The sequence below is a fragment of the Sinocyclocheilus anshuiensis genome, unplaced genomic scaffold (assembly GCF_001515605.1).
Source record: "Sinocyclocheilus anshuiensis isolate Anshui unplaced genomic scaffold, SAMN03320099.WGS_v1.1 scaffold1561, whole genome shotgun sequence".
NCBI lineage: Eukaryota > Metazoa > Chordata > Actinopteri > Cypriniformes > Cyprinidae > Sinocyclocheilus > Sinocyclocheilus anshuiensis.
In genome coordinates this window covers 332149-347472 of record NW_015536630.1, presented here as the reverse complement: position 1 = coordinate 347472, position 15324 = coordinate 332149, and the positions used below count along the sequence as shown (strand labels likewise).

The 15324-nt window shown below is 37.2% G+C and overlaps 1 protein-coding gene across 1 annotated transcript in view; it reads right to left on the bottom strand.

The window, feature by feature from the left end:
- LOC107653974 (metabotropic glutamate receptor 1-like) overlaps positions 1-11422 on the bottom strand; it is an 18543-nt gene extending 7121 nt beyond the window's left edge. Inside the window, exons 1-6 of the mRNA XM_016440834.1 lie at positions 10576-11422; positions 8305-8554; positions 5367-5602; positions 1231-1477; positions 709-877; positions 478-604 (exon numbers count right to left, since the gene is read on the bottom strand). Coding sequence (XP_016296320.1) covers positions 478-604; positions 709-877; positions 1231-1477; positions 5367-5602; positions 8305-8554; positions 10576-11299 — 1753 coding nt within the window. The 5' untranslated portion in view covers positions 11300-11422. The remainder of the gene's footprint in view (positions 1-477; positions 605-708; positions 878-1230; positions 1478-5366; positions 5603-8304; positions 8555-10575) is intronic.
- Positions 11423-15324: the final 3902 nt, after the last annotated feature.

The window sequence follows — 15324 nt, the reverse complement described above, 5'->3', positions numbered from 1 at the left end:
GAAATCAAATAGAGATAAAATGGAGACTTTTGCTTCATTCTTCTGCTGATTCAAGTAATATCATATGTCTCCTCTAGATCTTCAGAAGAGAGCTGAAGTCAAACCAAAATGCAAGATTTCAGTACTTTATCAAACACTTCTCTTCAAAGAATATACATTTTCTGAGCAATATTATACAAATTAATTTTACAGGTCTATACTTTGACTTTATATCAAGTATAGTCTCATTTGTGTCTATTGTTATTTCTCCTAAGGAATTTTAGGAGAAACATTTGATACATTTCTGTTAGCACTATACTTTTTCATAGTTTTAATTTATTGAATATTTGGGCTAATATGATAATGCTTTCAGCTGCTAATAAGAGTGTAGTACTTTCAGCTACAACAACTCAGATTCATTATTTCACCAGGTCAAGTCTGGGCCTGAAGTTGAACAAAAATGACCACGGCAAATGATGGCTATCGCAAATGAAGTACCTTGCAGTTCTTTGTCCGGCCACCATCCCAGCTCACAGGCTTTGCAGGTAAACTCATCCTGGACATATTCATTGTCCTTACAGGCCGTACAAATCCAACAACAACTCACCTCCCCTTTCCTGATCACCTGTGAAGACACATTATGCACGTTTTTTTAAGAAGAAATGCATGCAGTGGAAATAAAGGGAACTTTTTTCATTAGAGTTTTTGCTAATAAATATACAAACTAACCTTGATCTCTCCTTTGGAGCAGGGCTCACTGCAGACAGATCGGACCATCTCACTGCGGTTCATCTGGATCATATAATCATCGATACTTAAAACACCTTCATGCCACGAGCCAACGTTTATATAGTCATAAACGCCAGGCTCCACAAACTGCAGGTTCATAATGTCATACCTTTAAAAAAGAGAGAAGGAAATTCATCTACAATACAACTATTATTATCGCTCATAGTTAGGGTTAGCCTAACCTAAACCTAAGTATTAAACTTCAGCATATAAGCCATCCTATGTCGTGACTCAAATTTTCTTTGGAATAAATAATGCAAAACGTTGATTATTGCTACCAAAAGACAGAATTATGGACAAAACATACAGAAATGCCTGCAAGTGAGTGTTTTCCAAAGTCAGGCCACTGGACTTATTGGATGCACACTCCATGGTGGTTTAAAAATTAATGAATAGCTATTTTTGTGTTATTCATTTAGTGCATAAAACGTAGATTTATGTAGGCCAGTAAGTAAGACTGACCTGCCTGGCAAGTCCCCGTTTTCATCGAACCACACATCTTCTCCAGACACACCAGTAAACGAGGTCTTGAGGAGAAAGTCCAGCAGTTTGCTGCCATCAATGGGGTCCATGGCGTCACACAGTCCCACGTGACCCGGACACAAGTGCTCATGCATATCATGAAGACCGTGAGCCATGGCGTAGATGGCATTAATGACGAAGCCCATCTTACTGTCCTGGACATAGTTGTCCTCTAGGCTTTCATAACCTGTGAGAATCAGCAAACCAAAAAGTAATTATTAGAACATCACTGCAATGCACCCTGAATGTTTTAGTCAACATGAAACAACATTTGCAACCCATTTTACATCCTTATAGATCTAAACAGCTATTTGACTACTGGTTGACATTATCCAACAGCCTACATGGCCTAAGTGATGTTATGGTGCTTTTCCACTGCATGGTACGGCACGGTACGGCTTGGTACGGTTCACTTTTTGGGGGTTTTCCACTGGGTACAGTACCTGGTACTTTTTTTTAGTACCACCTAGTCTTTTCATATAGGCAATGAAGTTTTCTTTAGAATAATGTGTACTAATGAATCATTGACAGTAAATAAAGAAACATGCATTAAGAAAGTAAACAGGGTCAATTTTGATTTCATGTTGACTGCATTAAATCATTCAGCAATACCAGCAAATTCTGAAAAGTTCCACATTTTGCAACTAAAAGGCTTTTACTGGAATGAAAATCACAATGAAAATCCCCACTGTAACAGTTCAGCCATGATATTTCCAGACCCCATTTCATAGTCATTTTTGAGCACTTGAAAGGGAACGATAGGGTGTCCAAAGACATCATTATTCCTAAGCCACGGGCGACAGGAAAGTAAGTTCTGTCTTTTTCTATTGGACAGTGAAGCAAAAGACAGCAGCATTAAAACAGAAGATCAAACGAAATGCAGTTGCCCTGGCCAAGCAAACCATTTATGTAACCCAACTCAGCATTTAATTAGTAATGGACATGATGGTGACATTATTATTAATTGAGCAAGGAAATTAATTATTCATCCGTGTTCTCATTCTTGCCCGTCTCCCTCATGAATCAAAGTAAATGTGGCTAACAATTGAAGAAAAAAAAACAAAAAAGATCGCTGTGTTAATTCAAAGGAACAGGCAATGTCAAAGGACACCCTACAGCATCAGCTCATTATCTGGTGATCTGTAACAAGCCAGCAGGAAGCAGTATCAGGCACCATAGCTGATACATATGGTGTATTTCAAAGATAAAAAAAATACATATTCAAAGAAAACACTCATCGTAACATGGCTCTCACATTATATCTGTAAATTAAAGTGCATTGCAGCAAGCAACAGGCGAAAGCTAAAAACCTAAGCATGCTTCGCTTTGTCAATACCTAATTTTTTGGGATGGGCACAAACCATAATATAACAGTGACACTCTGAGAAAAACTGAGACATTAAATACATGTTTTATTAATAATACAGGCAGATTGCGAGGATTTCACAGTGTTTCTAACCCCCTGGCTCTCTATTAGATCATTTGTGTTCAAAAAGCGATTTCTTTTATTTGGTATGTCAATGTTTTGTTTACATGCAAAGTGAAATAATTAGGACTGGAGGCTTCAGTAAGGATATGATACTGTGCTATGATAGCTATACCCAAATATCATCTCATCACAAAATTAATCTCATCAACAATTCATCAAAATCATTCCAATAATCAGATAAAAAAATGTGAAGAGCAAACAATAGAGGAACAACGTGCTGTCTAGCTTAATTTATTTTAGATTTTTAAATATTAATTTTTTTATGATGAGTAAAGAAATAAATAGTCACCATATAATTTACTATGACCTTGTTTACCCTATTTACAATGTGACACCAGATTATAATGTGTCTGGTCACTGTTAATTTTGTCAAAATTAGTGAACACCAAAACATTTTTCACTATAGTCACAGTATGACATCGATACAATCGAATTTTTTTTTTTCAGCTGTGCATGTTTAGCAGATGCATGTTGTAAGTGGAGCCGAATCTATAGAAATAAGAAGCGTGACCTCTTAATTTCTTCTCTCTGAAGGCTCTGATTTATATTGGCACAAGCAACTAAAAATGTTTGGAGCTTAAACGAGTTCCCCACTGGAACATGCGGCAAAGCCAACTGGCATGATAAATCTAGCTGTTATTGGGATATAAAGTTCAAACCGTATAGATGCTCATTTCTTTTTTGGGGAAAAAAAAACATCCCAATAACTTCATATATTAGAGGTCAACCGATATTCAGTGCTGCATTGCGACCTTGTTTACAATAGTAAACTCTCTTATCTAATAATGTTTACTAAAAAGACACAGAGTCACACAACATCATTTATTTTTAAATCATATGGTTGTATTATATCAGTCGACCTCTATCTATATTGCTGAAGTGAAGTGTCTCCACGTTAGCTCTTCAGAAAAATATCCACTTACCATCTTGGAGTTCTAGACAAAGAAATAATAACAGAACAGCAGACTATAACTATTTCTCTGTTTGATTATTTGTAACAGTTTTTCATTTTGAGTTTATGTTTACATTTCAAAAAGTTAAAATTAACATTTTGCATAAAGATCACCTCTTGCCTAAAAATGAAAAAGAAAAATGATAAAGCAAAGCAACGCTGTAAAAATTTGGACAAACAACATGAAAATCGCATAAACGTAGATCAGATAATAAAGCATTATAATTTAAAAGCATCTAACAAGCTAAAACATAAATATATTGCTTTGTGAAACTAAATGTGGCACTGCAAATGCAGAAAATAAAGTCAGGTGTCATTTGACAACATGCTTACTGAGTGTTGTCTCAAAACTTCAGCTGATGTTAAATATGAACCCAGCCAGATAGAAATGTGCCATAAAAAGAGTCAATTTACCTAGATCACCTTTTCAGTCAGCAGAGAAGGTTTCGAAGATACAAAAAGAGCAAAAACACAAAAATATGATTTTAAATTATTATAAACCCAATAGGTATGTGTTTCATTTGCTTCTGTTTTGGGAAATAACAGCTATAACATGCAAAATGGGTCATTCCTGTTCTGCCGTACCTTTTAGGCTGATGATACACTGGGCAACTTTTTGAGCAATGTTGCCGTCAAAGGGCAACCAGGTGAGACACAGTGCCCCCAACTGATCTAAAATCTCCAGATAGAAATTTGTTACCCATTCTCAATGGGAAAGTGCCCAAGCAACGTTGCACAAAAAAAAGTTGCCTGGCAAAATTGCTCAAAAAGTTGCCCCCATGTATCATCAGCCTTAAACTCTGTAATTTGATCAAACAGGATGAATTTTTTTTTTTTTTGCATGACAGCTATAGCCACAAAACATCAAAGAATCCTTAAAATCCACTGCTCACACTTACAAATGTTTGTGCCAGTCCAAAATACCAGTTCATAATCCATAATAATGCTTCCTCCAGTTAAAAAGTCCATCATCTGTTGCCCTCTCACATCGAAATACACCAACATATTTGTTTAGAACTGTTTTAAACTGTTTTCAAACAGTGCTTGACCTGTGCATATTTTTATCTGGATTTAGTCTGGACGACTTTTTCACTGGAGAAGGCAATAAAGCACTCGTCTTTTAACTGGAAGCAATGGTTTAGAGTTAAATCGCCTTAAAGATGGATTTGCTTTTCACTTCACAAGACGTCAGTTGATGGACTGGAGTCGTGTGGATTACTTGTGAATTACCGTTTTTTTTTTTTTTTCAGCTGTTTGGACTCTCATTCTGACGGCACCCATTCACTGCAGAGGATCCATCAGTGAGCAAGTCACGTAAAGCTAAATTTTTTCAAATCTGTTTTGATTAAGAAACAAACTCATCTATATCTTGCATGGCCTGAGAGTGAGTAAATATTTAGCACATTTTATTTTCTGTATGAAGTTTCTTTTTTTCATTTTAGAAGTTCGTAACATTTGCCTGAACAAAGTAATGAATTCTTTCAAATTCACCTCTGTGTTCACTTATTTGTGATTTTTTTTATCAAAAAAAACTCAGTTAATATTTTATCTAATATATTAGGTCATCTATGATGGGGACATGAAAATGTACTGTATACTAGGAATGACCCATATACAGCCTTGCTCTCCTCGTACCTGAGCAGTTCTTCTTATAATTCGTGTTTTCTTGTGGATGTCCCAGGAGGCGGCACTGGAAACGATGCTGCCAGAATTCAGCAAACCAGGGGTTTCTATTGTTGGTGTTGAGTCGTAACTTCAGGTAATACTCATCGAAGGACATGACCTCCTCCGACTGTAGCTTCATGGTGATGCCGCCCACAGCTTCCTGCTCGTAGCCCTCCACAACCTCATCCCTGTCCGCCCAGCCGTCGCTGAAGGAAACGGTTCACAAAGTGTCTAATTAGTCACCTAATTACCACCAGCTTCCTCTTCAATCTCTCACCTGCAATGCCTGAATAACACTGACGCTCGAGTGCATTGACCTACATTAGCACAGGCTAAAGAACAGACTCAGCATGCACAACACTTACTTTGTGTTAGACGGTTCATCATTAAGTGATGTGATGATGGCTGCCAGCTGATTGATATAATCTTCTCTGATGCTTTTAGCTACAACATTCAAGATATTGTACAACTGGCTGCCTTTGCAATGAATAAGCTACTATTTCGGGCATGTCAAAAGAGCATGAAAACATTTACATGAACTATATAAGAGCAAGAAGTAATCCCAGGCTGTTTTTTTAGTTCCAGTCCATCCCTGCATGAACGTGTGTTGTTTGAGCTCATAATGAAGGTGTCTTTCTTTGGTCATGGCATCATCAGCACCATCTGCCTCTCAGCATCTTCTCGGCAGCACGCCAAAAACTGACTATTATTAGTTGACACTTCATATTTCACAGATGACAATTTACCACGAGCAGCTGACAAGCATTGTGTGTTCTCAAAGTGATTACAGCTTACCAAAGAAATGCCACAATCAAGCGTTGCTTCAACTTTTATGTCCCAGGAGTTGATTTTAATTAAAAACCAAAAGATTTTAGATTTTACTTTTGCCTATCAAACTGACAAATGGTCTTTGATGATTTGTTGATTGCATTTAACAGATTACACTTTCAATAAAACATTTCCAATTGGTTTGTAAAAAGGTGTTTTTATGCATGTTTTGGCCTGAATTTTTGTTACATGTACAGCTGTGACCAGCAAGTGTCAACAACGTGTGGTGTCTGGAGCACCAAGAATTGAAGCAATGATTCAATCAAGGGCTTAGAATTTATTAGGGACGCTAGGGACATGTCCCAATATCCAGCGACTTTAGTAGTTTTGATCAAACAATTGAATATATGTATATGTAACCACTGCTGTTGTAATTTTGGCTGAATCTGAAATCATACCATTGATATTACCTGAGAAGTTAAGGTAAATACGCTAAAAATGTACATCCTTGAAATGGAGCTTTTCGAAACCCCAAATCAGTTAAACCATTGCGTCGCAAAATGATTCACTGTTTTGAAGTACTACAATCGGATAGCGTATCACAAATCAGTTTGATTCAGATCGGGACTTCAAAGCGCTTCGGAGCGGGTTCAACTTCAAAGCACTTCAGAACTTCAGAACAGGTTCGTGAATCTTTTGATTCAGATTGGGACTTCGGAGCACGTATCGCAAATCTTTTTTTCTGATTCTTTTTTTTTTTTATTAAACAGTAAAACCATGGTTAATTTTTGTAAGGGATATGTTGCCAGATTAACAAAAACTGTAATAAATGTACACCTTAAGAGGACACATAAGATGAATATAGAGATACATTTTGATTGCTTTAGGATTAACAGAACTTTGGATAGTTTTCATATACTTTTCTAGAACAACTCTGAGTAAAAAAAGAGAGGCAGATTGTAGAGCCAGATATTTGTTCATGTATGTGAAATTTGGCTAGCAGGAAACACAAATCAGTTGACTTGTACAGTATTTTGCTATATTCTCTTTTGAGTAGTCAAACAATCCAAAGAAAATATCTTTAAAACTGCTGCTGTAATGTTGTTGGTTTTACATAATCAAAATTGTATTATTATAGTCTGATGAATATGCTAACATAAAAAAGCTCTCTTTATGAATTATGAGTATGTTAGCTACCATATCTATGAATAAAGACTTTAGATGACATGAAACTGTGGTCAAAAGTCAAAAGCTGTTACAGTATGTTCCCAACAATCAAACCTATGCCCAAGGATTCAATTGATTCAAAGTTTTGAAAAGGTATGTTTCTCCCATCATTTGTCATGTAAAACCAAAAAATGCTGTTCCTTTCCAAAAAACAATACTAAAATTAATCATAAGTACTTCTTGTGGAACACACAGGCTTGACCTTTGACCTCATTTTTGTACATTTGGAACTTCTGCAATTTTAAATATTTGAAATTTGAATTCAGAGTTCTACATTTCTTTCATTTGAAAACTCAATAGTAGTTTTATAATCTAAATATTTACAGCTCATTTCACATTTTCACAATTCTGAATACAAATGAATACAAATCAACAATTACATTTTGTTAATATACAAAATATAAAAAATTTTGTTAATATAATTTACTAAATTCATCTCAAATGCATAATATTCAAACTAAATCATTTTAATTGTTACTGTGCCACACTGTTAACTAGTCAAATCAGCCTGATGTGACTATTATGTCTTTCAGTAAGTTACTAAATTACATAGCTTTGAATTAGCCTCCTTTAAAACAGTCTCCTTGACCCAGAATAAAGCAGCCTTGTCCAAATGATGTTCCTCTTTTCAGTACATAGAGACTTGCTTTGGCGTCAAGACAGAGGTATAAAATACTTTACACCAACAAGAGAGGGTTCTGCTGATTAAAAAACTAAAGGGACAGTCATCCATCATTTTAATATCTCATTAATAGAAACCTGCAGTATCAGGAAATCACGATCATTTCAAAGCAGAATCCCTCTGATTGATCTGATGCTTTATGAAACTATCAAGGATTATGCTTTAATGCCTCTAAATGTCCCCAGCGTCCCTGAAGTGTTACATTTCATTAAATTAAAAATGAATAGTCACCTGCCGATGAGGAGGAATTCTCCAGCTACACCAAGGCGTCTCATGGCCATGAGGAGACCACGAACAGTCATCCCCTCACAGAAACACACCACCACACGAGCTTTGGGCAGACGCTCTCGCAGTTTCCTCAGCAGCCGGTCAAAGTGTTTCTCCCCAGCGTTGCTGTAGATCTTGTCAGAATGTGCGATACACAAACCTTCCTGAGATGCCAGTTCTTTAAAGGCCTCCATCCCGCTCTCGCCATAGTTCCCTGAGGAACGACAGCCAACACAAGAGCGTCTAAATCAGAGAGTCTCTCAATGCCTCAGTCCAGCTCAGTGTCAATGCAATGAGTTTGGCAACTTAACCGTGTCTTCAAAGTTCCTCTGCTGAGCAGATGAAGACTGCAGATAGACTTTAGTCTGATTTAAATTACAAGTGTCACATCCTACCTTAATAATCTTACAAAAAAACAAAAAAAACAGACCTGCTGAGATTGTTACACATTTTTTGTGTGCTAAATAGACAGTTGCCTATTCAGAATGTAAGAACTGTCTCTTTTTCTTTTATGAGTTTAAACATCCATGTTAACATTAAATTGGATTGTGAATTGGAATTAAAAGTTTTCTGAATTTCAGGTATTATCCATTATTATATACATCCAACAAAGTATTTCTAGAAACATTAGAAATGTTTTTCAAGTAAAGTGATAGCCTGGTTGAATTCTTATTTAACTGGGAGAGTTCAGAGAGTAGAAATTATGGGGTTCTTTCTGAGGAAATGTTTGTTGAGTCCCTCAGGGAAGTGTTTTAGGCCCTCTTTTGTTTCTTTTATATATTAATGACATGCAAGCAGTTTGTGATTGTAATTTGTTTTTATAGGCTGATGATTCTGCTTTATTAATTTCAGATAAGGATATTGGTAGGATACAAGTGCATTTAGGTAAGGAGCTTTGTAAGGTAAGAGACTGGCTCTCTGAAAACAAACTGATGTTGCATTTAGGTAAAACGGAATCCATGGAAACATTGTTACAAAACTAGGCAAAGTCTCATGGATATTACATTATGTCGTTTTAAAATTATGTATGGTCGTAGGTCTTTTAGATATTCTGGGTCACTTTTGTGGAAAAAGTTACCTTTGGACATTAAAGGTATTTTGAATATGGTTAGTTTTAGTTTAAAAGCTAAAAGTTGGTTCTTAAGTAGGTTGTTTTGTTGATGAATTTGTATTACGTACGTGGTTATTTGTGACTGTAAATTTTTGTAAATGTGGAATTTTATTATAATTTCTGTATTTATAATGCAGTGCCAGTGTACCTGTTACCGGGAGTGAAGTTTGTGCTTTACATCAAGGACCACAATGTAAATAAGTTTTGTTTTAAACTTTATTGTGTTATCCTTGACGAATAGAGTGTATTCACTACTTTTTTTGTCAAATAAACATTATATTATATTATATTAATTCTCAATGTTTGAAATTACTCTTATGTTTGATATTGGTGTATATGACATTGGACTTGTTTCAAAATGAACTACAGATGATGACACAGATATTTGTTTCACTGAATGATTTGAGAGCTCAGCTTGTGACCCTGATTGTGCTTTCAAATGCTGTTAAGAACATTAGATTACAGTGTTACTTTTTAATCACAGATTGGGTTGTATTTGGAATAATGTGACGCGATATGAGACCAACATCAATCTCTTGATAATGATATAGTGATTAAAAAGTCTGTTCAAAGACACTCAGCATGTATACTGATTGTTTGACCTTGTGGAGGAATTTAAGTGATATTTGGATTCAAGTACTGTAGCCTCTGGTTCTTCTGGTCTAATTTCACTTTACCATCCCAAACAGACCTATTTATGTTATTTAAAATGCAATCTGGGCTATTTTTGAAAGTCAGCTCAAGATTTAAGCAAGGGATGATCATGTAGAAAAGAAAAATCACAAATAAGATATATTTAAAACCTGATCTGTTTCTCCTGGACACCAGTGAGACTAAATGGGGTCCAATAGAGATCCCAGTAATCTCACGTGTGTCTCCACAAGAGTTTCAAAGAGATCTTAACATCCTAAACTGTGCTCCGTTTTGGAACTCAAACATTTCTCATAAAATTCTTTTAAGACCAGAGGATCTGACCTGCTATGCACAATTAATTGTATAGCTCTATGATGAGAACCGACTAATTTGTGTCTTTTTTTTCCTTTTAGTGTATTTTAGGAGAACCATCTGAGATACATGCTGATACTTGAGAACATCTTCTGAGCTCTAAAAGAGCTATAACTCACCCTCAGTGTGAACTGCTGACACGTACGTCCAGTTGTAGCGTTTAACGATATCCAGGAGAGCTCTGGCCTGAAGAGTGTCAGAGGGCACGACCCTAAGGAAGTACTTATAGAGGGTTTTATCGCTCAGATCAATGCTTGTAGCCGAGTACGCAATCTGAGGGATGTTGAACAGCTGCAGCAGGTTCTGAACTTGAATGGCCACTGAACTGGATCCAGGTCCAATCACACCAGCGATGGGCTTTTTGGTGGCCGGTGGCTGAGCGGAAGGATTTGCCTCAACGCACCACTTCGTCCCGTCTTTGTCATCACGGATGGAGATAAGCGAGTCTCTTATGAACTCAATACTCTGTTCCAAAGCCACTGATGAGTGCCAGCAGGAGTCCCTGATCTCACAACCCAGAGTGATGTTGGGAAGAAGGTTTGGATCAGCGTTTATTCTATCTAGTGTATAAAACATCGCTTCCACTCTTTGGATCCCGTACTGTTCCCTGATCTCCCCGCACTTTCTTTCCGCGACCTTCTCTGCCGCAGGTTGATGATGGACAGAAAACAGAGCGCCGATGATGATATCGCCATCCATCCTTGCCACGGACCGGGAGGCTGCTCTGGGAACCACTGACCTCTGATGAACATCAGCTGATGAGATGGGACAGGTACAAAACAATAAGACTGAGAGACACAAAAAAAGTAGGAAATTCATTCTCAACATCATCATCATCCTCATGGTGTCAGATGTCTTCAGTTAAAATCAGCTCCATCTTGCTGGTAAGAGACAAAGATATTTGTTGCATTCCTGTCCAGCCATCATCATCCAAACAGCTTCCCTGCAGAATGAGGATGAGAATTAATCACTTCAGATCGCATTCTAGCAGCACCTACCGATGTGATTAACTGTCACGGTTTGTTCTTTTTTTTAAAAGTCTGATGAGCCAGAAAGTCATGCACTTTGTCAAAGGACGATGACATAATCATTCATAATGAAAATATATCCTTATTATTTGTAGATGAATTCTGATACAGGCATTTGATATTCACAGACAATATAAATCATCCTAGATATCTGCTGTGGACATTTCTGAATCAAACAGACATTGAAACAACTGACAGAAGTTTCCTAAACATGCTCCATGTGTCCTGTATAGATGAGCTGTTCTGTGCCATGATTCAACTAAAATACAATAGTCAGCATGCAATATATTCTAACAGGACTCTAGTTTAGTGATCTGGCTGATGTATTATATCTGTCATGCATTCAACGCTCATTTAATCAGCTCATTCTCACCTGAAATCACAGCGCGTGTCTTCACATCTCTCTCCTGAGCTGCTGGAGCACAAACTGAGCCTCCTGTTTTCATCCTCCAACATGAACGCAGGAACCTCCTCCTTTATTATCACGGCTCACACTCCAGACACACAAATACTGAGGAATATGAGAAATATTATATATTACATTTAGCCAATTATGTGTTATGTGTGCCTTCTTTAAAATTAACAACTTATCTAAAATGCATTTTTTTGGCTTTTGTATATGTTGTTTCTAAATAGTACTTATTGCAAGATTATCCAAATTCCCCATCAAATACAAAAAAGGCATATAAATACAGATACACAGATGTCAAACAATTGATATTAAAGTTTGCAATGAGAAAACATCAATATCACATTGTACAGAAATTCAGGCACATAGCCTATATAATTATTATCAATACTTCAAATATCAAGTAATGAATAAAAACCTTATAAGAATATTGAATTGTGGGACACTTTAGAGTCCATTGCAGTAAGCAGGTGAGAGATTAACGTACTGCACTGGATTCACACATTCATTTGACCTTGAAATATCACTGATTCTCCATGTCCCACAATTTCACTTGCCATTAATTTATAAAACAGCAACATTGCTAGGTACTAAATTTGCAAATGTTTAAAATAAATACCTGGCACGTAATTTTTTTGTATCTAACAGATTTTGAATTATGAGTGATGAACATAAACAAATTTTTGTTGAAAACACATTTTATTGGTCATTAATTTAAAAAGGACAATGCTTTGGGTATTTGGAATAAACGGTAAAATTCATAATTTGAGAATGAAATATCAGTGCATAATAATGTTGAGCTCAAGATGATCATCGAATGTATTCAAACTCTGCAACTAGGAGAGATTCTCAAACTCTCCTGATCATTGAGTCCCACAAAGACTAAATCTGACATGAGTTTGAGCCACATCTTCAACTCTATTGAACAATCAGTTTGACTGTGATTGTGAGAATGAGTGATCAGGAAGGGACATCAACCTTCCACATGGAGCGTAAGATGAGCTCCACAGCCTTTGTAACATTTGTAATCAAGTGTGTTTAGGAGATGAGCTCTGACAGACCCTCAGTTACTATAGTAACAGAGCAAGCACTTGCTAAGAGCTGTTTCCTGTGAGACAGAAACTAAATCTTCCTCCAGGTGGCGCTCAGAGACTCAGAAAGACAAAACTCCTGTTGAGCTGCATTCAAATGTCTATAAAAAACAACATGTTTACATATTAGAACTATTAAATCCATTACAGCTGTTGGTTAATGAGAAAGGAAATGTCAGTGTGTTGTCAACTGTGTGTCTCACAGAAAGATGTTTAATCTCACACAGAGACACTGAGGAGCCCCAATCAAGCCCAGTGTAGAGGGGTTCAGTGAATGTGGTGTTGAATGTGTGTAAGTGTGTGAGTGTGCTTGTGTCAGAGATGCTGTAGAAGGACAGACATCCGGCCGACCAGTCCAGATACACTCCTACTCTGTTAGAGAGACATATAGGGGCGGATATGTCTGTACTTCCATTATTATGTTTGGCAGTGAATCTGTCATTAAAACAGGTCAGACTCCAAGAATTTTCATTGCATTCAAACCAACAGTCATTACTCCATCCTTTCCTGCTGATTCCTTTATATGTCACTGATATATCAGTCTTCCCGCTCCATTCAGCCCCCCAGTAACAGCATCCAGTCAGACTCTCTCTAGAACCTGAGGACACTCATCAAATCTCTCTGGATGATCAGGATACGGCTGCTTCTTTTTCACATAAATTATCTTTCTGTTACTCTTAGACAGAGCGAGTCGAGTGTACATCTGAACAACAGCACACCCCTGTTAAAATTGCAGGTATTTTGAGATGTAAAATGTGTATCCAAATCACGTTAAATCATTTTTTCCACCTTTAAACAGTTGTCTATGGCCCCAGAAAAGATTGAAGTTGTTGATGAAGTTGACTCCTTTCAGGTTCTTTGAAGCCATGTAACCAAGAAAACATGTTAGTTCCCCTTGCTGGGAGTGGTCCACTGATGAACGACTGAACTTCGAGTCTTCCAAGTGTTTCAAAGAGTTCACTGAAGTCCTTCTTAAGGAGTTCTGACTGCTCTTTCCGAATATCATTCTTCCCCACATGGATGATGATTTGATTTGCATTCTTGTGCTTCATTAGAATGTTCCAAAGTTCGTTCACATCAGAGACGGTTGCTTGAGGAAAGCAGCATGTAGTTGATGCTTCTGATAATAGAGTCACCCACTATCAGAGTCCTGGGCTCGGCTGCGCTCTGGGCTGAATGCCGCTGTCTGCTCGACCTTGAGTGCCTGTTAGTAGCGATGTTAGCTGCTGGCTGATATAAGATCCATGTTGAGTCACATTTGGGGATTCCTCACCCACATTCATTAATGCTTCAAATCTGTTCTCAGGCTGTGTAGGGGGTGGTAGAATACCGGTGTTTGCAAGCTTTGTCAGCCATATCTGGGGTAGAGGATGCTACCGCAGCAATATGAGATACTCGTGACCATCTGATGTCTCAAGTGTCTTTGTGTCTCGCTCCCTGTTTGTGCCATCGATTAGTGTGTCGATCAGTTTTGGCTTGTTCCTCTACACTTGGTATAAACTGTTGAGATTCACTAGATTCACAGGACTCACCGGCTGTATGCTGAGGGGGTCCATGATGACGGTCTTCTGAGTGTTCTGCCTGTTTTGGAAGTCCAGCAAGTAACTTTGTTTCAAGAACCGCAATCCTTTGTAGAAGTCTGTGGAAGTTTATGCAGCAAGTAGATTCCACAAGAGGCATTTTCTTTCTCGTCTGTTTGAATGTAGGCAGCTGTGTTTTCCCATCTCCGGAATGTAAGCTGCTGGCAGTGGGAGGCAAAGAGTCTTCTTTTTTGTGGCATTATTCCAGTCCCGAAAAGTTTTAGTTTTAGTGTTTGTGCCAAAAAATGTGTTGTTTGAGCACTGTGCTGATCTGCTGAAGTTAAAATCTTAGAAAAATCTGAGAAGAGTACATAAACAGGGGAGCAAAGCGCGGAGCAGTAAGCAAGAGCGTCCGAACAGTAGCAAAGCTACTGAAGCAAGAGTGAAGAGTTCATGTAAACATTAAATCCTTACTCTGATTATTGTAAAAAAAAAAAAATATATATATATATATTGGTGCACATGTAAATGTAGTCATATAAAAACAAAATAATAAATAGTATTGTATTGGCTGTTGTTTTTACTTTCATATTGTAAGTAATGGTTATGCATTTAATCTGGAAAATGTTTCAACACTAAGTGTAACAGGAACATAAATATACATTTGTTAAAAAAAAATAGTGAGGATTATGCCTCCTCCTTAGAACACTGCACGCAACTGCCTAGTAGTAATATGTAAAAGTTGTAGCTACACTCTAAAAAATGCTGGGTTAAATATAACCCAGCACTGGGTTAAAAAGGGACAAACCCAGCTATTGGG